General features: G+C 39.5%; 1 protein-coding gene across 1 annotated transcript in view; it reads right to left on the reverse strand.

Moving 5' to 3' along the window:
• Positions 1 to 953: 953 nt before the first annotated feature.
• KLF15 (KLF transcription factor 15) overlaps positions 954 to 25,935 on the reverse strand; it is a 28,283-nt gene continuing 3,301 nt past the window's right edge. Inside the window, exons 2-3 of the mRNA XM_081318641.1 lie at positions 16,585 to 17,682; positions 954 to 4,482 (exon numbers count right to left, since the gene is read on the reverse strand). Coding sequence (XP_081174767.1) covers positions 4,314 to 4,482; positions 16,585 to 17,627 — 1,212 coding nt within the window. The 5' untranslated portion in view covers positions 17,628 to 17,682 and the 3' untranslated portion in view covers positions 954 to 4,313. The remainder of the gene's footprint in view (positions 4,483 to 16,584; positions 17,683 to 25,935) is intronic.

The raw sequence follows: 25,935 nt of genomic DNA on the forward strand, positions 1-25,935 counted from the left end.
TCAATGCTCCTTTAGGCTCAGAAAGTAGCTAACAAATTGACCAAATTGGCATGTGATCAACTTTAAGCAAATTTTATAGCTTTACTTATTTTATTCAATTTCTATGGCCACCCATCTCAAACAAATGACCAAATGCAACCCACAGAGCAGAGATGTTACACATGTCAAAGATTTACTACTCATGCAGTTGCATTCTACATCAGATGAAAGCTTCCAAATTCTCTTCATGGGCAGACCCATAGAAAGTGCATTGTAGTAATCCAGATGAGAGGACATGAATGCACGAGTGGCTATGGAGGTGGCCATGGAGGTTCCTCAAATTGTGCACTGGATCTATTTGGGATAGTGCCATTCCATCCAGGACTAGAGGGGAAACCTTGTCACTTGAAAGCCCAAATGCCCAAAGCTGTTCAGTCTTGCTAGGGTTGAGATGAAGCCCAGTGCATCCCACCCAGGCTCCTATAGCCCCCAGGCATGGGGACACAGCTAATCACTCATTTCCCATCCCCACCCAAAAAAATGGACTAATGGAACTTCCCAATCTTCAAGGTTTCCTGGACTCTTGAAAGAGTATTGCTTATTATAAGGCTTTTAGAAATCTTTAATATGCAAAAAGGTTGGTAAGAACATTTGGTAATGAGCAGAACATATTTTGTGGGGAAAAAGAAGTATGAATCTCAGTAAGGATTAAGTAATCAATATGATCATTTAGGGATAGTTTCTCATTAAAGTCTCAAGCAAGCATAAATGAAATTAGAAAGGGAAATAAAAACTCATTATATTAAAGTCATTTATATTATAAGTTCAGTTTAGTCTTGGATGTGCCAAGCATAGTACACAAGTGTTGCCAATTACCGTACTTAAATTATTACCACCCTTAGCAACTGCTGATGTCTTAAGATTTTCCAATTTATGAGTGGAAAACAAAAACTAATGTAACATTATTTGTAAAATTTCAAATTTCTTTTTATTGTCAAAGTAAATATATTTTATGAAGAACAAAAGAAAAATATACATAATTGTAACTTATGTACACTGGCTTTAAAGATATTATTTTGACTCTAATTTACATCATCTTTTGTGTTTTTAAAAGATATTTTATATAGATATGCAATATGTACAATTTATTTACATACATTCATAGGATGTGAGATAAAAACCAGTCAATAGGAGAGATTCACATACAGTATACAAATTTCCAGAGGACAAAAGGAATGCATTCCTAGCGTAAAGAACTGGAACTATTGCTCTTAAATGACAACATGGTCTCTGTTTTGACCTACTCCACCCAGAAGTGCAGTTGTTAAATTCCCATTTGGTTAACATAAAAAATAGGGACGGTGCTAAAAATCCATTGCTACGGAGCCCCTCTGAAAGCAGCAGAACTGAACTGCTCACAGCTAATCTTGTCCCATTGCCTTCAGTGAGATTCAACCATGGCTAAGGTTGCTTAGATTTGCTATCAACATGACAGCTATGATTGTACAACACATTTAGCTGTGTGATTGAATTGACCCATTGGGGGCTCTGAATTATCATCTAAGCTAAAATGGAACAAAAAGCTGCATTAAAAATAATCCAAATTAAAATGTTGCACAAATACCACAAGGTCCTTAACTGATTTGTTATGCATGTTGTGTGATCATAGCCTATTCTTTAAAAATATCCAACAACCCTATTTACTACATTCTTGTTCTCTAGAAACATCCTAAAATCAGTAGAGTACAAAAAGAAAAAAAATGGTGGAAGGAAATGTTGCCTAATACGATATTTTTTTTTTCTGCTTCATCAGATTATCTATCTGCGGTGTATATTCCCTTTAAAAAAATTAAAGGCCCTTAAGACAGCTACCATGCTAGTTGGCTGGAACATCCAATGCTCCAGTTGCATTGCTCTCTGAGTAGTGGCCCATATGGTCACCCAGCATTTTAGTACCACTTACTGCTGAAATCTCTCAAAAGTGCTTTCATAAAACATTCACTAAGTCTGAAGTCCTTCCTCCTCAGCCACTAGGAATATGGATTGTGTTCAGTACTGTAAACAAGGGCAAATTGGCTCAGCAGGTTTTTCACCCTTAGTCTGGGAAGATGCTATAAGCTAAGGCAAAAAGATTGGCACAGTTAGAAACTAAGGGTAACATTCCAGAAGAAGTCACATAGATAGTTTTGCAGGAATGGTACTTAATTAAGGCTGCCCACATACTGAAAGTCAATGGCACAGCAAGAAATTGGCACAGGATTTCATGCAGCTATCACATTTGCCCAGAGCACAATCATGGGGGGTGGGGGTGGACACTATCCTGCTGAAGGATCTGTTGAAGACTAATGAGAAGCATCATTCCTGGAAAAGAGAGGCATGACCCCTTTCTGCTAGTCAATAAAGCAACAGAGGTGGCCACCCTTCCAGGACCGGGAGCACCTTTGTCATTTTGAACCATATTATAGTTAGAAAATGGTCATCGTGCAGGAAGGTTTGCCTTTTTCATACAGTGGCTGTCAAAAGAGGAGATGGCCAATCACCAAACACCCATTTAACAATACTCAAACTGGGGAAATAGCTTTCCGCTACCACTATCTTCAAGCCTCCTGAATATTCTCCGTCTCCTCAGCTCATCCAAAGCTTTTGGGTTTTTTTCAGATTATGAGGCATTCTTGCCTATGGCTTCCCATGATGGGGGTTGTAAATTTAAAAAAAAAACAATTATCAAGTTGAGTAGAGAGTCTGGAGCAATGGCCATCACATTCCCTACTTCTAATAGTAGCACCGTAGCTGTGTTATAGCTTGAACTCGATAGAAAAACTTCATTCATTTCCTCCACAGTACTAGTCAGCCAAATACACATGCACACATGCAAACACACACACCTACCAAATCATTGGCCTGCCTTGGCTTCTATAGGAACAGATTGTCCATGGTTGGATTTTAGCACTATGACATATAGTGCAGGATTGATGTGCTCTGCTAGTAAAGAACCAAAAGAAAATTCCTAGATAAATGATTTAATACATTGAATAGATAAATATTTGGCCTTCTTAACTGCTGTGGTTGACAATTCTATTTATCTTTGGTATAAGTCTTTAATTATACAAGCTTAACTGTTTAAGACCTTGGAAAAAATATTATCGGATTCTAATTTCTAAATATGAGAGAATTGCTTTAGCTTGGTCTTCCCCAACCTGACTGTGATGTTTGGGGAATTCTGCAAGACAAATCCACTTATTCATTTGTCCAAGTTAAAGAAAGACAATTTTAGCCCCTTTCATGTATCCAGTCCAGAGATTATGAATCTGAATGGTGCAAAAAAGGAGAACTGGGCAACAGGATACTTCTCTGACATTTACCATAGTTTTAATATTACCTAAAGAAGGCCTGTGCCTAAACTGTGGGGCAACCCATGCAAAACCATTATCTCTGGACTGAATGATGAAAGATTGTATTTTGGAAATAGAGGTGATTGGGTGAAAGGGCACTGTTGCCTTATCCTAATTTATTTATCTCCTCCAGCCATGTGAGATGCAACAGGCATTTTCAAACATAGTAATCTTTACATGGACCTAAGGACAAAGGAGAGTGAACTCTGTCAGTTCCAGTGAAGCATTTTCTCAAAAGGGAGAGCTGGCAGCACCTGATAGATATGGTGTGCACACATTCTGGAAAAATCTAGGGTTTATTCAGACTAGAATGATCATTCCATACACAGGTTTATTGCTTAATCAAAGACTTGCCTATTGGCAATCCTTTCTATACGCACACATATTCAGTCACACATGTACACATATTGCTGACGTGTTTCTTCTGTTCAGTATCTTTTGAGAGCACCTATAAAGATCTAGCTAGTGAACCCAACACCATTGGGTCAACAAAAATGAACTCATGGAAATGAAGTGGATTTCTTTTCCATTTCAAAAGGAAATTGCTCTTTCCAAACTGGACAAATAGGCCAACTTAATAATATTATTAATGCATTTTTTTAAAAAAATACCTCATGATGAATAGCCCTGTACATGAGCAAAAGCGCTCAGGAATGCCAGAACTGTAATTAACTAGCAGCAAGTTGCCCATATATTATCATGATGTTGGAGCTCAACTGACTAAAAATGAAACACTGTAATTTTCAAAAAGAAGCAGCAGCGCCAGCAACAAAAAGAATTAGGGGGGGGGGAAGCAAAGTTGGTGAATGATGGGAAGAAGAGGCACATGTGATGTCCTAATGGCAGCGGTTAAATGAAGAGAAATAAATTATCACAAGAAAGGAACAAATGCTGCTTGTGGCAGTTCTTAGAGGCATGGTGGGACGGACTGAACCGGATACATCAATTGACTGAGCGCACTGAGCGACTGCTTCGTGGAAATCGATGGACTTTGACATGCTTGGACAGGTGGTCACTTCGTGCAAACTTCTTCTCACACACAGGGCACTGATAGGGCTTCACTCCAGAGTGGGAACGTCGATGTCGAGAAAGTTCATCTGATCGTGAGAACCTGGAAGCAAATAAGAAAAGATGATTGGTGTGATGCCTTCACCTTTAGGTGGTCATCAATGTACAGTATATAAAAACAGAACCGAGAATATTAAACGTGAAGATCAATCTTTCAAAGAAAGTACTCCTGAAAATACTTTTTCTTTTTATGGCCCTGCAATCCCTTGTATCGGGATGGAGTCAGGGTAACTGAATGGAGCTGAGTAATTTACCGGCTGGATGCCCTTCCTGACACCTATGTGGAGTTTGCAGCAGATATTTCCTCTTTGCAGTCTGATAGAGAAATATCTACTGCTGCCTAGGGTTGAACTCTCAGCCTCCTGAGTGTGAGGTGAGTATCTTCACCTCTAGACATCACCCCACTCTGCTGAAGAATACTTCAATAATCAGGCCAAATGGATTAGTATTTTTATCCATTAGGACACTTTTGGAAAATACCCAGGGGGACAATTGCCCCAAGGTCCACATATGGAAAGAAAGTCATCCAAACAATGGCTCAGTATCTGAAACACTTTCATTTCAAAGTGAGTTATTTCAGAATCTTGGATAATCTCCACCCTCCTATTTACTGGCCATGGCTTTCAATATACATACATATACTGTATACACATTAAAAGAAAGAGAGAGAATGACAATGATGCTATGAAAAATAACTGGGCAGAGGCAAGTCTCAAACAAGTATTATGCAACTCACATCATAATAAACCCATTATTCATACAGTGTAGACTATAAAGCAGTGATTGTCCACAAGCTTTTTAGTATCCATTTGCTCCCACCTCCCCAAACATTAGCAGGCCAATCTATTTTATGGCAATATGGTTAAGGATTCCCTGTCAGTTATATCTGATGCTCATTTTCGTTTCTGGGCCAAGGGAGCCAGCATTGTCTGAAGACATTTTGCATGATCATGTGATTAGCATGTCTATATGCCAAAGGCACATGCAACGGTGTTACCTTCCCACCAAAGTGGTACCTATTAATCTATTCACATTTACATGCTTTCAAACTGCTACTGGTAGGTGGGCAGGAACCCAGACTGTCAACTTTCAAGCTGAAGAGAATTTTTTTTTAAACCACATTTTTGCTAAGAAAAATTCTAAGGACTTTTTTTTTCTTCCATCCCCTCCAAAAAGATGATTTGAATTTTACATTGCCTATCCCAGGGGTCAGCAACCTGAAACAGTGAAAGAACCACTCGGAACCAGTTCCCTCACAAAAGGAAAAACTGGGAGCACATGGCAGAGGACTGGGAGCCGCAGGAGATGGCTGAAAGAGCCGCATGCGGCTCCAGAGCCGCGGGTTGCAGACCTGTGGCCTATCCCAAAGATGCTTCTTCATGAGGCAACTGGACTTTCTTTTTTCTCTTTGAATACATTTCGCTTCTCATCCAAGAAGCAAAATGTCTTCAAAGAGAAAAACGAAAGTCCAGTTGCCTCGTTAAAAACCACCTTTGGGACAACCATGACCTGGATGACTGAGAATTCTCCATAGACAATTTTCAATTTCCTGGGATAAAATAATTGCTGCTGTCACTTGCAACAAATCTGAGGTAAAGAAGGAAATTTTCCCTGCTCCAAGAATGGGTTTTTCCCCACAGAAATTGCATAAATGTTTACAAAGTATCACTTGCATACAGAGTTAAAATGAAAACACATTTGGAAAAATCTAAGAACTCATGAAACACATTTGGATTTAGACACCCTTTGAATAGTAGAATCTCACAGTTCGTGTCAGCCAGAACAGTGATGAACACTGGCACAGATTAGAATCTTTAAAATTAAGATTCTTCTGTCAGCTGTTCCTCTAGGACAAGGGTAGGCAACCTCGGCTCTTTTATGACTCATGGACTTCAACTCCCAGAATTCCTGAGTCAGCATAGCTGACTCAGGAATTCTGGGAGTTGAAGTTCATGAGTCATAAAAGAGCCGAGGTTGCCTACCCCTGCTCTAGGAAATAAATGAAGTTAGAGGTATTTCTGAGCCAAAATTTTTATTGATCCCAATAATTTCCCCCTTCTGTCACATTAAAAGTGGGAAATTTTGGAAGTGTTTGGGGAACCATGTCCAAAGAACTGAGAGGCCACATGTAAGGACCCTGAGGTCTCAAGTGGTGCGACTTTGTTTTAAGAGGATAAAGTTAGTTTTTCTTCAAGAAAAAGATTGAACCTCCCTTCGCAACCTAGAAGAGAACTTGACTTTCCAAACCAAAACACTACCAATAATTATGCGACATTTTTGTTTATTTCTTTTTGTATTTTATCTGTTCTTTAGGGAATTAAAAAAATTACCCCTGCTAAACAGAGTTCTTGTCTATAATTTCTCTGATATTTATTAAGCATGTTTGAACAAAATATTTCTTAATGCTTGTAGTTTGATTTTAGGAGCAAAAGCTCTTGGAGGAGGGAGGAAGAAGGTTCAGGGTATGTGCTAACTGGCCCATGGAAAGAAACATGAGTTAATATGATAAAAATATATTTTGTATCATAGCTAAGCCTTCAGTTGATCAGGTAACAACATTGCTATGCTGGCATTCAGTTTGCTTGAAAAGATCAGTTTACTGTAACTACAGAAATAAATTTGCAGCTCGTTATGTGTTTGCAGGGCGTACCCATCCAAACATTAAATATAAGATAAAGGTAAAAGCCTTCAGATTATTATATAATGCTTCTGAGGACGGAAATGGACAATATGTTTTATAAACTGATTTTTCCCCATTTTGGTTTGATTGGGTATTAATATGCAATCATTATACTGTATTTCATTTGTGGAATCTTATAGGGACCCCAAATATTATCATCTTCCATTTTTAACCCTCCCATGTTTCCTAGCTGCTTCTTTTGTCCTTTTCTTCATAGGAAATATATATGTTGAGGATAAAAAGGCAGCTTTGTTGCACAAGATTTGAACAGTAGCAGCAGGAACATCCCAAGCAAAGGATTTTAGTGCTATTAAATGCAGTATGCTAATTAAGATTATTTTGAAAGTTGCCTTGATTCTTTTCTCAGAAGATGCTGGAGTCATTTTTCTAGGAATAGGGAAGGAATAAATAATCAATTTCATATCTGTGAATCAATCTAAAAAGGGTTTTGTACATCTCTTGGGTCAATTTAATGAAAAGAAGGACGAGGGGTGATATGATAGCAACCTTCCAATCTCTCAGGGGCTGCCCCAAAGAAGAGGGAGTCAGGCTATTCTGCAAAGCACCTAAAGGCAGGACAAGAAGCAACGGATGGAAACTAATCAAGGAGAGAAACAACCTAGAACTAAGAAGAAATTTCCTGACAGTTAGAACAATTGATCAGCGAAACAACCTGCCTCCAGAAGTTGTGAATACTGCAACACCGGACGTTTTTAAGAAGAGATTGGACAATCATTTGTCTGAAATGGTACAGGTGTTCTGCCTGAGCAGGGGGCTGGACTAGAAAACCTCCAAGGTCCCTTCTAACTGGTTATTCTGTTAATTCCAAGGCATTTGACTGATCTGTAGATTCAATTATTTCTCCTAATGATATTCAGTTAGCAGAGCTGCATTAGAGAAAATAATCTGAAGTCTAAACTAGATATAAAGAGTATTACTCCAGAAAGAGTCTTTAGCGTGGGTCTTGTGGACTTCAACTCCCAGAATTCCTCAGCTAGGCATGCGGGCTGAGGAATTCTGGGAGTTGAAGTCCACAAGTCATAAAAGGGTCAAGTTTGAAGACCCTTGGTCTTTAGTATTAATCATTATTTTAGTTGCTACTGGCAGATTTAACTACCAGAAAGTCCACTGAAGTCACCAGTTCTCCAAAAAACACAGATTAATAATAACTGAAGGAGCACAATGATTAACATTCCTTACAGATATCTTCATAGGGCAATAGTAACAAATAATTGAAGAACAAGATCCCATGCTGGATCTGGATCTCCCAGAATAATTTTTGAAGGAGTTCTAAATTTTTAGGATTTTTAATTCAACTTTCCTATGAAATTGAACAGGAATCTCATAGACATATCTAATCTTTTGAAGGAATCACTGACATGTTTGAAGTACTAAGGGCTGTTGCATCTATAAATTTGCAAGCACTGAGTCCTCAAACAACAAGGAAGTAAAATTAGTGAAGACTTCGCAGCTAACAACAACAATTTCATAGGTGAAATATGATTCATGGAACTGAGTTTAAGGATATGAATGCAACAGATTCCAAGCAGAATTTTTGAAAACAGAATTCATATATTGTTAATTCTATCACTTTCAGTACTTCTACCAATCTTCTACCCATTTACTTATCTCTTGCATTTTATATTTGCCTAATGCTTTATTTGCGGCAATAACATACAGCTCAGCTAGGTCCTTTAAAAAAAGTTATATGGGGAAAGAAATCAAAGGAAATTGTTTCTATGGAAAAGAGTTTTTTTTCTTATAACAACTTTTTAAGCATCTCATAATGGTACAATGATTATAAAAAATATCAATGCAATTATAAATTAATCAGGGCTAGCAAAAGAGTTAGCTTACACAACTGCTTTGCCCAGGAGAATAATTGTAACTATGACATACAACACTTTACTACCTTGTAAGCTTTCCCAATCTAGGACTCTGGCTGGGCTAGAGTGCATATCCAAATGGAGGGAGCTGTTTTACATTTTGTCAGAGCAATTTTATCTATTCAGTTCAGGGTTGTCTCTTCCAGTCCCCAGTCCCCTAATCCAGAGGTCTCCAACCCAGGGTCCATGGACTGGCACCAGGCCATAGCATGCCAAAAACTGGGCCACGCAAACAAGCGAAGCCCCATCCATGGGATACAGGCAGCATACAAAACCACGCCCCCTCCGGTCCGCGGAAAAACCTCTCCCCACAGAACTGGTCCCTAGTGCCTAAAAGGTTGGCGGCCTCTGCCCTAATCCTTTCACTTGGAGAAATGACTCCAGAATGCAGGACATTTTCACATTGAGAGGTTGCAATACTGTATACAGTTAGGAGGCAATGTGCTACCTGAGTGTATATATTGCGTTACAAGACAGATTTCTACAATCTCAGGAACAGGGCTGGTGTTACTGCTGCTGGCAGAGGCAAAATACTGAAAGCAAAAAGAGGCCCTGCTCACACAACAGAAGACTGGGAAAAGGTGGAAGAAAGTAGTAGATCACCTCACAGACTTTTATCAGATTTCCTGATGTTTCCTGAATATTGTCTCTTTCCAATGGGCTTAGCCCACCTCACTCGCATTAGCAGAAGAGGCCTTTTCTGGACCTTGTAGGCCAAGGAATTTCACCTAGCAGGATCAAAGAGAACAGTCTTCTCTGTCATGGCCTCCCGCCCATGAGAATGTCTTACCACCACAGGTGAGATCCATCCCCACCCTTCTGGCCTCCAGAAAGGGCCTTAACACATGGCTCTGCCAGTTGGCTTGGGCCCACGATGGAGCCCGCTATGCTAGAAGTGGTCAACTGAGTGAAAAACAAAAGTCCACCATCACTATCCTTCACCCATACGACCCGTGTCCTTGATTTTCATCTTTTATTTGTTGTCAAATGTAATTTTAATGCTTTTATAGCTATGATTTTATACTATTATAAGCCACCCCAAGTCGCTGGAGACAGTGAAACGGATAGCCTATAAATTTAATAAATAAATAAATATTAAACATCCAGGTTCTTTGAGTTGGTGAGCAAGTATTCTGATCAGGAGTGGAACTGCTAAGAAAAGGGAAACCACACATACAAACACTCAAGCACAACAACCCTTCCATTCCCTAACAAAGCTGCTGCCAGGTGCCTTGCCTGGCTCAAGATTTAAATGAGAAAAGCTAGGCTGTTCAGAACAGTCGAGACAAAGGGCCCTTTGTACTTTTCAGAGTGTTTCTTGTTCTAGCACCAATGAGATGTTGAGGAAGAACTCTGAGCTCTAAAGCACATCAGGAAAGTACTGGGAAGTACTGAACTTATCTCTTCCATCTACCCATTTGCTCCTTAGCTGTATTTTCACCTCATACCTCTGAAAAAATGGGTACGAAGCTAGAGGAGGCTCAGTGCCAGGCTGAAGTAAGCTAACATCTACCAAGCTGTCATTCAACCCTTTTCTCTAGAACTTATATTGCAGTTTGGTTAAGCGCTCACTTGATGCTGGAACCCATGGACTACTGATTCTGGAAAAGACAATGAATTACTTCATTTAAGAAACCATGGGACAGGGAATATGAATTTAATTCTGGTGTAGTATCCTTATAGAAGGGCTGTAGCTCTGATCGTGAGCAATTAAAATACCCCAGCACAAGTTTCTGAAGACTATATGGGGGAAGGGGCATTTGTAATCTCAGGAATATGGCCAATCAGTGCAGACTAGGACAGGGGTCTTCAAACCTGGCTCTTTCATGACTTGTGGACTTCAACTCCCAGAATTCCTCAGCCAGGCACACTGGCTGAGGAATTCTGGGAGTTGAAGTCCACAAGTCATAAAAGGGCCAAGTTTGAAGACCCCTGGACTAGGATATCATAACTTGGCATGTTTCAGTTATGTTTGATTACAACATGCCCAACCACATGGAAAGAGAACCAGGTTGTGCAACGCTGCTGTAGACAACGCTGAACTCTAATGGAGTAATGATACAGGTAGCCCTCGTCTTATGACCACAATTGAGCCCAAACTTTCTGTTGCTAAGCAAGACAGTTGTTAAGTGAACTTTGTCCCATTTTACGAACTCCCTTGCCACAGTTGCTAAGTGAATCACTGCAGTTGTTAAGTGTTGTGTTAAGTGTTAAGTGGATCCGGCAGCTGAGTCTGAGGAATCAGTTGAGGAGGAGGGGCCTGGAGTGACATTAGAATCTGACGAAGGCTCTGAGGACCTCCAAGACTTACAGCCGGACGAGGAGCCTGGCCCCTCTACTCGCACTCAGGCTGAGACACAGCTGTGCTGGGAGCCTGAGTTGGACAGTGATGAAGAACAGTTGGGACAAATCCAGGATGTACGAATGCGCAGGAAAAAGAAGCAAGTAGGACAGAAGAATGCAATGGGGTGGCTCCAAAGGCAAAGGAGAAGGCATTAGGAAGCCACGTCTTGGCTGAATTATAAAAGGGAAGGTGTGGGAGGTACTGGTTGCTAAAGGCAACCGTTCGTGTTGAGGATCAAGTTTCTGTGGATTGTGTTTGTTTGCCTTGGACATTGACTCCTGTCTGTGAGAATAAAAGGGGTTGGTTTTTTCTTGCGGTTCCTGCCTGTTTCTTGGAAGAGGGGTTTCTCCTTGTGAGCATAACAAGGACTCACGTAGGCTGGGACAGAACATAAAGTTAGTAATACAGTATATTTGTTAAATGAATCTGGCTTCCCCGTTGACTTTGCTTGTCAGAAGATGGCCAAAAGTGATCACATGACCTCAGGACACTGGAACCGTCATAAATATGAGTTTGCATCTGAATTTTGATCATGTGGCCATGGGGGATGCTGCCACGGTCATTTTAAGTGTGAAAAATGGTCATGAGTTTTCAGTGCTATTGTAACTTTGATCGATCACTAAACGAACTGTTGTAGGTCAAGTACTATCTGTACTGATAATTAATAAGAGAAAGAAATTACCAGTGAAACCACACAATTAAAAAAAAAAACAAGCTGCTATATTTGTGTATGTATTTGATTTTCAAACAAGAAAAATAAAGCACAGGTTTTTCATTCTTCTTAGCACTTCTGTTTGTTTTTAAAGATACACACTTTGAGTCAATAGCCAGCCTCTATACAGCACAGAGCTCTGCTCTGGACTTTCCCTTTTTTTCTGAACTCCAGATCATTGCCCTTGGCGCCCACAGTTACTATCCCCAACCAGAAACGCTAATGCTTCTATACTGAAACCAGTAGTGGTTTATGGACCTCTGGCATTATATTCTTGTGCAACATTTTTCAAGCTTCCCAGTAATCTTAAGTGCATTTACTTCGGGGGGGGGGGGGAAATGTCTACTCAACCTGACATAAAGAAGAAAGAAAGGGAGAAAAATATCAGAAGCATTTAAGAAAATCTGGAAAAAAAACACAGAGGCTTCAAATAGACAGTATTTGTTCCAGTCTCGTGAAGTCTCACTCTCTCTTCGAACTCCAAAGAAGTAAACGTAACCTGCTGATAAAAGAAAGCTGTGTAATTCTAAGCTCAGCCGGCTCAGTCAATTTGAGAATCTGACTTTGATGTTCAAGAAGAACATTCAGTGATGTTGGGAAAGCAGAGATGAGTCCCCAAAGAGAGGAACATTTGAAGGAAAAAAATGCGCCAACTCCCCTTCCTTTGTACAGCAACAAATTCTAGTGGCAAACATATGGATTGGAATCAGAATAACACCCAAATTCAGGGGGGATTAGATGGGAGGCATTCAACTTTCTTGAGTGCATTTGTCCAGCCAGAAGGAAAAACCTGGAGAAACATCTAAGATTAGCTTGTTGGCAATGACAGCTTTACTCTGCATATCACCTAATCCAGTTGGCCCCCAATCTTTTGGGCGCTGGGACCAATTCTGTGGAGAGAGGTTTTTTTGTGGACCGGGGTGGGGGTGGGGTGGGGGGAGCATGGTTTTGCACGTTGCCTGCATCCCATGCATGCATGGATGGGGCTTCATTCATTTGCACAGCCCCATTTCTCGCTCACTGCAGACCAGTCCCGGTCCTTGGCCCAGGGGCTGAGGTTCCTTGACTTCATCCTTAATTTAAAAGCAATTCTTAAATCATCTGATTGATTTGTGTGTTTAGCTGATTGCATAAGTGGCTAGTCTACTAGCAGCGCAGAAAAATAGTCACAGAAGATTGAGATTCAGCTTCCAAGATGGCTAGTTACAAAGTTTCCAGTACTCATAAGTTGAACCACTAAATGTAATGGGAAGAAGGAATAGCCTTGAGGAAAGAAGGAAGAGCTGCAGCCAAGACAATGGTCAGATAAAAGAACTCTGAGTCTGGGCCAGAACTGTAATTGTGAGAAAGCATCTGGGACAAGGCTCTTTGTTGTTCTCACAAAAATAAAGGGAGGGGGGAAAGCCCACTCAGATTTCAAAGATTCTGTGGCATGCATGACTTTGGTTTCCTAATTTGGTCTATCTTCCATCATACCAATGATGCATTTGAGCTATATTTGCTGAAACAAGAGGGGCAGAGGTGTGCTTAGTTAATACCGGGAAGTGATACAAAAGAGTAAAGTAAAGCATGGAATATGTAGTTTGCAAAGGAATATGAAGCAATGATATTACTAAGTTCCTAGCATTGAGATTCATTTTCTTTTCTTCTGTTTTTTTTTAGGTCAGCACACCTTGTGACATATCTAGTCCACAAGCCATTCTAAATGTTCCCTTCCCCTTTGTTTTTGAAGAGGGATCACTGATTTGGTTGATTCAGGGCACTATTTCTGAATTCTGGTTAGCCAGTCTATATTTGCCCAACGGCAAGTACCCACGAATGCAAATATAAAGCAGAATTCAGAGCTCAGAGTAGTAACTTGTTTTGGGAGGGAGTTGCACTTAAAATGGGAGGAGGGTAATGAGGACCACATTGTGGTAAGATGAAAAATGAGCCAAGTCTTGATTTTTGAGGGGAGGGGAGAATGAGGGTTGAAGGGAGTGGCTGCTGTTTAAATTGTTAAGCCTATTTCAGGACTTACATATAATTTTCCACCTTTCCCATTTCAAAATGGTGGGACACTATAGCACAATCTTTTGACCATTTTGGTGAACAAGTCATTGAGGGCCAGGCAGAAAGGCCTCAGGGTTACAATCAGCCTTGAGATTTCAGTTTGCCGAACACTGCACTAAACCAATATTCTAGCACACATCCAAAATACCTGGAAAAGGGCCATATTAGTAAATATTCAACTGCCATATTCTGAGAGTCAGAGAAACAGCCTATCATGTCTACTAAATATTAAAATTTTAATATATATTTATTTAATATATTAAAATTTTTAATATATATATATATTAATATTTTGCACATCCTGCTGACAAAAAAAATTAAAAGCCAAGAAAAAAGGCCTAGGGAAATTCATATATCCAAATGTTCTTTAGGGTATCCTTAAATTAGTCCTCAACCTCCAAGCTGGGGGTAGAAGGGCACTTGTGCCCCATGGCAAATGGATATTTTTGGCATAAGGAATGAAAACAAAGTGAAACACCCAACTGATAATTCTCAGCAGCTTTGACAAGGCAACCTCATGTACTCTTGTTTCTGGAAACTTAGATTACATCCGTCTGTCTGTCTGTCTGTCTATCTATGTAATTTGTATCCTGTCTTTATTATTTTTACAAATAACTCAAGGCAGCAAACATACTTAATACTCCTTTCTCCTATTTTCCCCACAACAACAATCATGTGAGGTGGGTTGGGCTGAGAGAGAGTGACTGACCCAAGATCACGCAGATGGCTTTCATGGCTAAAGTAGAACTTGAATTCACCGTCTCCGGGCTTCCAGCCTAGTCCTCAACCAGATCCCTCAGCCATCTAAGATGCAGGAGGGCTCTGTCTCTGCGTGGATATGCAATGGGCAATGGTTGCCCAGGAAGGTACAAGGTGATATTCCAGAATAACCCAGGCCTAGTAAATCAAACCTAGCTAATGCTGCTAAGGATATCCATACCCCTTAAGTAGACCTGGTAGGATGCAGCTCCACTGGCAATGCTGCAAAGTTATTTCTATTGTTATTCTCTGCATCTTCTTTCTCTTTAAGCAGTTTGCCAGGAAGATATTAGTAATATCTTTTGCATAATGGAAAATAAATATTGCAATTGTTTATATAAAACCCTGTCATTAATAGACACCAATCCATTACTACCACTCCCCCCCCAAAAAAAAGAATCAGAAGAGAGAAACTTTATACAATGCAAGGCAGGAATTCATATCAGTAATTTTGATTTTTTTTCACATTTCAAAATTCAAGAAATTAAGTCTTAGGTTTATCTGGCATCATGCTTTTACAAGTGACCAATCCTGAATATTTGGACTAAAAGTCCTACTATTTTTTTAACTATTGGCAGTGACAACTGGGGGTCAAAGAAGCTTAAATTCTCTTTATCTACAGATTTGGGAGTTATTTTAACTAACCTTTCCTTATCTTGAAAAAAATGTGGATTAATTTGAATCAATCTCTCTGTATGCAAACATATATTTATAAACTCACACACATACACATTAATAAATAATCTACCTGAATCTACTAGAAGATTACACTTGTGGCTACCATAGTAGAAAATATTTGGCATTTACCTCTTAAATTTTTAAGAGGTAAATATTTTCAGAGACCAGATTTCAAACAGAATACAACTGGAAGGGACCTTGGAGGTCTTCTAGTCCAGCCCCCTGCTCAAGAAGGAGACCCTACACCATTTCAGACAGGTGACTGTCCAGTCTTTTCTTAAAAACCTCCAGTGATGAAGCACCCACAACTTCTGAAGACAAGATGTTCCACTGGTTAATTGTCCTCACTTTTAGGAAGTTTCTCCTTATCTGAGAAAGTATACCTGCAAGATCTGAGAAAGTGTAACTGCGTTTGTGTTGTGTTAATTTCTGAAGGAAATTAAGCTATTTACATAACAGAGATATCCTTTGATCTGAGTGTTAAAAGGGATTTTGAAAACACAATTAACAGTTTATGAATTGTAATGGGAGAAATATAGGAAGCTGACTTACATACTTCTGAATTGGTGTGTTTTGGATATCCCTAGTCTTGTCTTTTGAGTTGATGATACTAGATACAGGAGATAGAAACATGCTCTCTTGCTAGTATAAATGACTCCCAGCAGTTGCTATCAGACCTCTTAAGTTAAGTAGACAAGAATGAGCCTTGGAATTTCTGAATGCAAAGTGTGTCCTTTCCTACTGAGCTATACGGGGTATCTAAGGTTTACTAAAATACAGTTTGCAAAAAAGCAAACTGTGATTGAGTCAGTGGCATTCAAACAGCAGCACTTGCTCTGTCAAGTCTGACTTATCTTTTATAAATGGGATACCGCTGACTATTTTTTATATATAAAGGCTAATGTCCTGTTATCTAAACACAGTTGTTTCTGGAAAGTTACCAAATTTTAAGGGAGCATGCTCCAATTACTTTGTTCATTAGGTGCACAGTAGAATTTATGAATCAGATTCAGCCACCAAATGACAGTACTAACCTCCATCCACAGCCAGGCCAAGTACATGCAAAGGGTTTTTCCCCTGTGTGCCTTCTTAGATGGGCTTTCAAATGGCTGCTTTTAGTGTACATCTTGGTACATCCAGGAAAAGTACATTTGTGCATTTTAATGAGTTCTGCTGCGGGATTCTTTTGAAACTTCTGACCCATGATGACCCCAGTTTGACCCTGCATTGTACTTCCTGGACCAATAGGTTTTGCAGCTATCGGAACTGGAGCTATGCGGACAAATTTGGAAGATGAGTTCAAGTTGGATGATTGAACAAGTTGTGGCACCAATGCAAAAGTTTGCCCTTGGATGTTGACCAAGAGCTGTGCAACTTTAATGTTTTCTTGCACTGGTCCTTGTGAACTAGGGCTCACATCTGATGTTTGCTTAACTTGAACTTGTTGGATCTGGAGCATGACTGGTATCCCTCCATCGAGGGACATTGCTCCGTTAGACGTATGGCTGCCTTCCATTGCACCATTTGACTCTTCATTTTTACTGTCTTTTAAAGTAACACTTGGTACCATCTGGTCTTTTTGCTGTATGGAAGCTACAGTAATTTGGCTGCAAGCTCTCATATCTTTGGTCTCACTCTTAGGTCCTTCTTTGAGATCTGCCTCCATGTTTTCTTCCAGAAACTCCTCTATCTCCTCAAGGGTGGGCTGGAATGGTCCAGAATCTTCCATCTCCACCGTGAACTCAGGCATTCTAAAATTCTCCTCCTTCACAATGGGCTGAAGTCTCCTTTTATCCCACCAAGAAGCGTGGCCATTCCCCAAAGATGCCTGGGACAACAGGTAGTCCAAGATACTGTCCTGATTCTCAGCATTTGATGAACTCCCATAGCTGGAGCCTAGAACCTGGGAATCTGGGCTTGAACAAGAACAAAAACTTGAGGAATCACTATCATCTTCAGACACTGGCGAAGGCAGCATTTGGTATGACCTCCCAATGGCTGTCATGTCCCCAAAGTATCCAATTGAGGACCTGGTGGATGAGAAAGTTTCATCCGCAGGAAGCAAGTGATCCACCATTCCTGAATAATCTCTTTATGTGTGTTTCACCAGCATGTACCAAACGAATGAAAACCTGAATGTGGGAAACACAAACATTGACAGTCAGAAGCCAGAATTAATTGTTCCATCTGAATACGCTGAAACCCTATAGCTCGATTTAGAATACTTGCTGAGCGCAGCACATGTTGCTACTTGTTTCAGTCTAGTTTGTATCACCCAAGAGAATTTCTTGACTGCCTGAAAGCTTTCTCCAAGATTGCACCACACTCTTACAAAAGAATTATCTCCCCAAACCATTTCCTAACTATACATTCACGACTGTAGATTTATAACAGCTCTCTTTTCAACTGTTTGCTGGTAAAAAGATAAGAGTTCTCTACTTTTAGTCATTAATCCTACAAATAAAATTAAAGAATACGCAGAGGGGGGGAGAAAAGAATACTGAGTTTTCTCCCATCCCTGAATTTCTTTATAAAATAGAGCATTTATCCCTAGGAAGCAGTTTTTCTATTGGCTGCACTATTTATTCTTTCACATATGCAAATATAGGCTAATTACTGTAAAGTAAGGTTCAGAATAGCAGAAGCTAAACATATTGGCTGGTCTTCAACAGCAAATATATCATGGCAATTTTCCTTCCCTAGATTAATGAATCAAGCTTTCGGCATTAATATCTTCAGTGCTGTTCCTTATAAGGTTTTGAACCAAGCAGGATTCCTCAGTTACCATATTTCTAGAGGTGGAATACATTTTTTGCCCTGCCAGCTCCCCCCTCCAATAAATAAGTAAAGATTATGGACAAAAAAAATTACATTCATTTTTTTTCTCCCCTGTAACACTCGTCCAGACTATACTGTTAATTGGTGCTGCCTCAATGCCTGCGTGAGTGAATATTTATCAGTTGGAAATGCTGCCTTAGAATGATCAAAACCACATTCTATTTCTAAATTTGGTTTAGAATTAGTCCTTCACTCAAGTTTTGGATTTCAAAGCCTTGCGACCAATCCAGCCAGCTGAGTGCTGCCATCCATCAATTCATTCAACTTCAGAAGGAAGGTATTCCACCTCTACAAAGCCCAGCATTCAAGGGGGGGGGGGAAATCACTCGCAGATATCCATTCTGTTCATCAAAGCAGAACTCAAACAGGCATGTATTACATTCAGATGGAAACAGAAGCTGAAAATGTCTGCAACCAACCCTTGCCCATGTTTTCGTCCTAGTCAGCTTGGCTGGTTGGAAAAAAAAAAGACTTTACGAACATACTGAAGAATATACATGTTTTTATGGGAGCTATGATGGTTGTAGAGGCAAGGTATTGGGTCTGCATTTGCAAGGCTTGCAGAGAGAGAAAGAGAAAGAGAGAGAGAGAGAGAGAGAGAGAGAGAGAGAGAGAGAGAGAGAGAGAGAGAGAGAGAGAGAGAGAGAGAGAGAGAGAGAGAGAGAGAGAGAGAGAGAGAGAGAGAGAGAGAGAGAGAGAGAGAGAGAGAGGAGTTAGAGAAGTTTGTAATAAAAAGCCTGTAGTCTACCCTAAAAGGAAAAAAACAAACATGAATTTTTGCATTATTTTTAACATAATCTTCTGCTGTTGCTGCTATGACCACTTTGCCACAATGTTGTCCAAAAAAAGGAACATCATATTCACACAATTGATACACTTTATTCTGTATACTTAACTTCCCCATCTTTGTGTCATCTCACTTGAAGGAAATGAAATCACACACACAAGATAAATGGGAAATTTAGCAGGAGGTAGTTTTCACTTAACGGATGCAGTGGCTCAGTGGGTTAGGACGCTGAGCTTGTCGATCAGATGGTCGGCAGTTTGGCAGGTCAAATCCCGAGTGCCGTGCAACAGAGTGAGCAGTTTTCACTTACTCCATCAGGATCCATCTGTTAACATCCCACATGACATCTAAAAGATTACAAGCACTTTTCTCTGAGATAGTTTTTTTTTAATGATCTGGAGTTGGGATAGTTAGTTGGGGGGGACACTAATTGGCCTGCCGTTGCACACTTTAATAGCAATAGCACTTAGACTTATATACTGCTTCACAGTGTTTTACAGCCTTCTCTGAGCAGTTTACAATGTCAGCATATTATCTCCAACAATCTGGATCCTCATTTTACCGATCTTGGAAGGAGAGAAGGCTGAGTTCACCTTGAGCCAATCAGGATTGAACTCCTGACAGTGGGCAGAATCAGCCTGCAATACTGCATTCTAACCACTGGGCCACCATGGCTCTATATTTGTGCTCTTTAAGCACAAATGCCAGGCTTCTCTTTTGGTTAAGAGACAACCTTTATGAAATGCTCACATATATAAAAAAGCAGGAAGTTCAAACAAAGATTAGAGCCCATGTTCTGTGACTATCCTACAAAAAGTTTGAATAGCAAAATTAATTCCTCACAACATTGATTTGAATGTTTAGAGCCAAAGCAAACCAGTTACACTGACAGCAAATAATTCAAAATGTTCTCCTTGGTTCCACAAACATTATCTCACAATCCTAGATGTGTCTCACTTAGACAGAAGTCTTTTGGGATTCGTTCCCAGTATATGTATATTGGATAGCAGCTTTAATCCATTTACTCACTAAACTTAATTAAGTTAAGCTTTAGTTAAATCACTACTAGAGAAAATGTTCTATCTGCATGTTTGGAACTAGAAAAATATTTGCATATTTGTTCAGGCTGTTTGATACTGGTACATTGGCATTCCCACAATACTGCACCTGGTAATAATCAATTTGAATGCTTTTTTAAACATCTACAATTGAATTTATATTTAATCAAATAATTCATTCTTTGACATGCAGATGACTAGGTAGCCAAGTATTGTGTCAGTTTATAAACTGGCACTTTAATTCACCCAGGAAAGAAAAGCCATGTCTACTAAGACAATGTGAACAAGCCCACAAATTGGACATACCAATATCCTTCTCCCTCTGGAAAATTTGATTTGTGCAAAATGCAACACAACAAAAAACAAAAGAATTGCAAATGACAGAACTGGAAGGCATTCCCATTTGGTTTTGGTTTTATGCTCCATTGTTCTTCTGTCCATTTCTGGTCTGTTCAAGATGAAACTAAGTCCTTCCAATACTTTGGGAACACCGGCTATTCCAGAAACATGATGGTTAGCCAAATGATTCAGAACTTGAGAAGAGACCTGTGGTCTGTTCTTAATTAAAGTTATTTAAGGGAATTCAAAGAGACCGAACTCAAGTCATACCATAATTCAAGTCATACCAGAATCCGTTTCTACTCTACTCACAAAGAGCCCAGCAAATTGCTTTGCTCTCTCTTTTAGAAAAGGTAGAACTATTTTACCTGGGAAATGAGGAGGGGGAGTTCAGCATTTCTATTTCTGCTTTTTTTGCAGCTGCAGTTTGGTGGACTGAAAATGTTTGTAATATCCTGATGTTTTTAAACCGTGCTTTTAAAATTATGTAATTATTATTTTGGGGGTAAATTCTTTCCTATCATTCCAGTGGTATGTTACACAGAGTAGCCAAAATAAAGTTTAAATAATCAAACAGAATATATACTCTAAAATATAATGCAGTAGAATATATTGGATGTCTTCCTTTTTTATATTAACATTATTTCCCTTTCTGCAGGGGACACAATATTTATAAACAAATAGGTAACTATTATACATCATCACCAGTTTGGCCTAGTTCCAAGGCTGCAATTGGACCTAGGATTAAGCAGCACATTCACATCCAAGGTAAAAAGTACAATTCAGCCTCTTCATGGAGCAGATTTGATGTCATGAAAAGACAACAAATTGTTTATTAGCAATGAGAATGATAATTACATTGTCACTATCAAGGAAGGATGGGCTGCTGGTGGGATTTTAGTCTTCTGAGTCTTACTTAGTCTTACTCTTCAATCATTAGGTAGTAATGTGTAGCTCTACCCAAGGGAATAAATTAACTTGGGTCCTTGGGATAACTTAGGTTTTGTGGACATATGAGGTGAAACATATTATAACATATTTTTCAGCTTATCCATTGACTGGGCTATACCAGAATTTGTTGTGACAAACCTGGAATAGGACAAGCCAAACCAAAATCCCCAAATGTTTAGGGAATGTATAACTGGGCAATATTTTCCCAACTTTAATCTCCTGAGTTCCCAATATTTAAATAGGAGCATCTCTTCTTGATGTTTTACTGTCATTATTCTACCCAGAGCTAGAGACTCTTACAGCATTATTCTCTCCATGTCTAAATGGAAGGATTGAACTAGTACAGGGGTGTCAAACTTGCAATGTCACGTGACGTGTCGTGATGTATCACAACTTTTTTTCCATTGCCGGCAATGGGGTGGGTGCGGTTTCACCATGACCCATCCGGCCCACGGGCTGGCAGTTTGACACCCCTGAACTAGAAGGCTAAAAGCAAGGTTAAAAGATTGTGAGTTTAAGCCCTCCATTTTGTATTGTGATCACTGGATCTGCTGTTGGAAACAATGGTGCATCCAAGCTGCCATGAAACTAATGAAGAGATGTAGCTTTGGCGAAAAGAAGCATCTATGCCAGTAAAAGATGCAGAGCTCAGTAGAAGAGTAGAGAAAGCAAAGAAGATAGAAAGTTTCTTTGTAAATTTTAAAACTTCCTCAACTGGGTGCCTCCAGATGTTTTGGCTTCATCTTCTTACATTGGTTGGCATGCCCAGCACATCTGGAAAAAATCCTAGCTGGAGAAGGAGTTTCCTTCTCTCAGTTGGATGCTACCATTTAAAATAGAAACAAAAATGATAGCAAAGTTCAGCGTTTCTGAAGAGTGTGATATTAGCAAGATATATGAGAGGGCAGTTGGAATACTAGCCGAGTCTCTGAATCAAAAGTATGCTTTCTAATTAAAGCTCAGCTATTCTTCGTCTTTCATTTATCATATCAATGGAGCCCACAGAACTATCTCACTCTAAAAATATGAACATAGAGTAAAGATTAGAAGAAGGATGCAAGGCCTTAAGCCTCTTCTCTTTTTCATCAAAGCAGTCATTCAGTGGAGGTTCAATCCTGGATACTGCAGGAATGCAAATGCAATTTGTATGTAAACAGTTAAAAAGTAAATAGATGACTTCGTGTATCATGGAAGTAGGCTTACTAAAAATAGAAAAATGAGTAGACAAATTTAAGGCATGTAAATGCTGGAAGAAAAGCTGTGAATAATGTGTGATCTGTTGCAAAGCACAAATATTGAAAAAAAAGGAAGATGGTTGTGGATAAGAGGGTACTCCTGCTTAGTTTGAAGGGGGAAGTTGGAATTTGGAATGTCAGGAGAAATTTAAAAGTAATCTGACAATGAAAACGGGATAGCAAAGAAGTGTGTACAGTAAATCAGGAAGATATAGGGTCAAGAATGAATGGATAAGTGAACACCAGAAATCAATGATCAGTATTAAAGAAGTATGTTGAGGTTGTTTGTCATATAAGGAAAATGAGCAAAGAGCAATTGAAAAATATGAAGAAAAAACAGACAGGGAGAGAAAGAGGGAGACCAAGTAAATTGTGGTTGTATGGAGTTGAAAATATCTTCAGAAACAGTGAGGTGAGGAGACCAAAGACAAAAGGCAATATACAAAGTGCTACATAGATACAGAAACCGGAGTGGTTTCCATGGAGAGAAACATAAGAGATAGCCCATGTTGTTGGTGTAAAATAGATTTAGCTGTTTGTTTTTCTGTTTCTTATCTATGGTTTTAGTATTTGTCTTATTTCTTATTCCTTTGTTGCACTTTGCATGATATTTACTAGAAAAAGGAATACAATGACTACGTTTATATGCATGTATGTAATCCCTTTCTTACTAAAGTGAGCAAATTTCTTCTTTGACTTGAAATTCTCCAAACCTAATAAGAAATAATATTACAATCCTAGGCACAGGAGAGAATCGGTATTTTCATTGGAATCTGGTCTCTCACTAATTGAAACTGGTTCTGGTTTCATAGAGAATAGATTCCTATCTGCTGCCATTGAAAAGAAGCCATGACTAAGGAAAAACTCATTTCCCTACTCATAAAAGTCCCAAAGTTTCTGCTGGGCTGTTGTCATATGTTGCTTTCTTACCAACCTTAGGACAAGCTTAGGAAGACAAACGTTACTCTCAGTGGTGGGATTCAGCCAGTTCACACCACTTTGACAGAACCAGCAACTAATTTTTTTTAATTTATTTTTTTTTTGCCCAGGCCCAGAATGGACTTCTGGAAGTGGCATCCACACAGAGAACCAGTTGTTCACATATTTGAATCCCACCACTGGTTACTCTGTTCTAAAGAACAGTTGTCAGTTTAGGTCAGCAACTAAATATTAAAAGGACAGGAATTGTATTGCTGCATTTTGGACTCGACATTCAGAGAAGAATGTAGAAAGCTATGCAAAAAACTGATCTGCTTGTCATTCTAGGAGGAGCTAAGAGCGTTACAAGGGAATGCTATGTCACTGCAAGCATCATCAGCTTATTTGGTGTGTTTTTTAAGCAGCTGTGGATATGCTGACAACTGCATTCTAGAGCTGCCAACATCTCTTTTCCCTTTGATGCAAAACAATCCCATAAATCTCTACTTTCCTGACAGGACCAATTGCCCAGATATAATGTGTAGATACTTGTTTACATTTGGTATAACCCAGAGCGATGCAGAACGTATGTACTTTCTACGTTGGTGTTTGCCCAAATTCACTGGAATGCTGTGGCTCAAAAATTCCAAGAAACTCAGAACATAACATACCATTGCCACTGTAGGGGAAACATTAATCCAGAAGTTACTGTGTTCGGGCTGTCAGTGTTGGACTTGTTTGGATTGGAGAAATTTGAGCTCTAGACTCTGCTTAACTGCAAGGGAGCCTTCCTCACCCTGGTTCATTTTTTCTCTCCATTCAAGAGAATGTATTTATGTATTTATATCCCACTTTTATTATCCTAATAAATAACTCAAGGCAGCCAATATACCTAATACGCCTTCCTCTTCCTATTTTCCCCAAAACAACAACCCTGTGAGGTAAATTTGGTTGAGAGAAAGGGACTGGTCCTAAGTCACCCACCTATCTTTCATGCCTAAGGTGGCACTAGAAGTCGCAGTCTTCCACTTTCTGGGACAACTTGCCACAGGCAACTTGCTGCAGCCAACCCACCACTGCCAATTTGCCATGGCCAACTCTCCATGGCCAATTTGTGCAAGGACGACTCACCACAGGACAACTCACTGTGGCCAACTTGCTGTGGGACAACTCACCACAGGACAATTCAACAATTTATATTTAATTATTTTTAAAAGATTTTTTCAAAATATTTAAATTTTTGTCCTTCACTTTTCATTTTGTCCCTCTTTAATGAAATGATTCCACCATTATGCAAATTTTGTCTGCAAGTTGTCTCACAGCAAGTTGACCATAGCAAATTGTCTTGTGGCGAGTTGGCCGCGGCGGGTTGGCTACTAAACAAAACAACCAGCCCTACAAACAACACTAGGTTAAAGACAGTAGCATTCATTAGTGCTCCTTCTGCCACTGATACACATGTGCCATTTAGACACCCAACCATCTGCACATTAGGCTGCCCCTGAGAATGGATCCTATTTGTGTACAGAGGTATACTTATAAGGAATTTCTTTGTAGAGGCAATTCTGGACCAATCAGAATTCCTTTTTAATATGCAAGGAGTGCACACAGTCTGCATTTATTTGTATACTTAGCTGGTGACAGAAGGGAGAACCAATGGAGGGGCTAACCAATGATTTCTGCATTCTTGGGGAGGATGAACTAAGTTTGATGCTTAAAAGCTGTCAAAAGGAGCAAGAAGTAATGCCAAACACATATACAATTGTGTATTCATTACTTCTTATTATACTATCATATACACTGAGTAAGTTACTACGTTGGGAGTAATTATCCTTCACAATTAACCCTTGGTGTTTTAGGTTCTATTGGAAGTTCCTCCCTAGGTGTATCCATAGATGTGCACACACCATAAAGGCTAAGTCTATCAACACACTTCTCAGACTTCCTTGAATACACAAACATGCTCACTCTCTGTCATTTCTTTCCCTTTAACAACGAGAAGCGCTGTGCTCTTGATTATCCTCACAATATAAGGTTTGATAGCTCTGCCAAAAACAAAAACCTCCAGATGGTAATCTAGAATACAACATAAAAGAGGAATTCAGATCTAATCCACAAAAATGAAACTACAGCATCTGTATTACAGGTATTTTGAGCAAGGCATACAAAAATCCAGTGTTAGGTACTGGTATATCACAAGGCAGGGCAACAAATCTTGAGTGCTCTGATTTGATCAATAATCCTATATGGCAGAGTGAT

This window comes from Vipera berus, assembly GCF_964194415.1.
Source record: "Vipera berus genome assembly, chromosome: 2".
NCBI lineage: Eukaryota > Metazoa > Chordata > Lepidosauria > Squamata > Viperidae > Vipera > Vipera berus.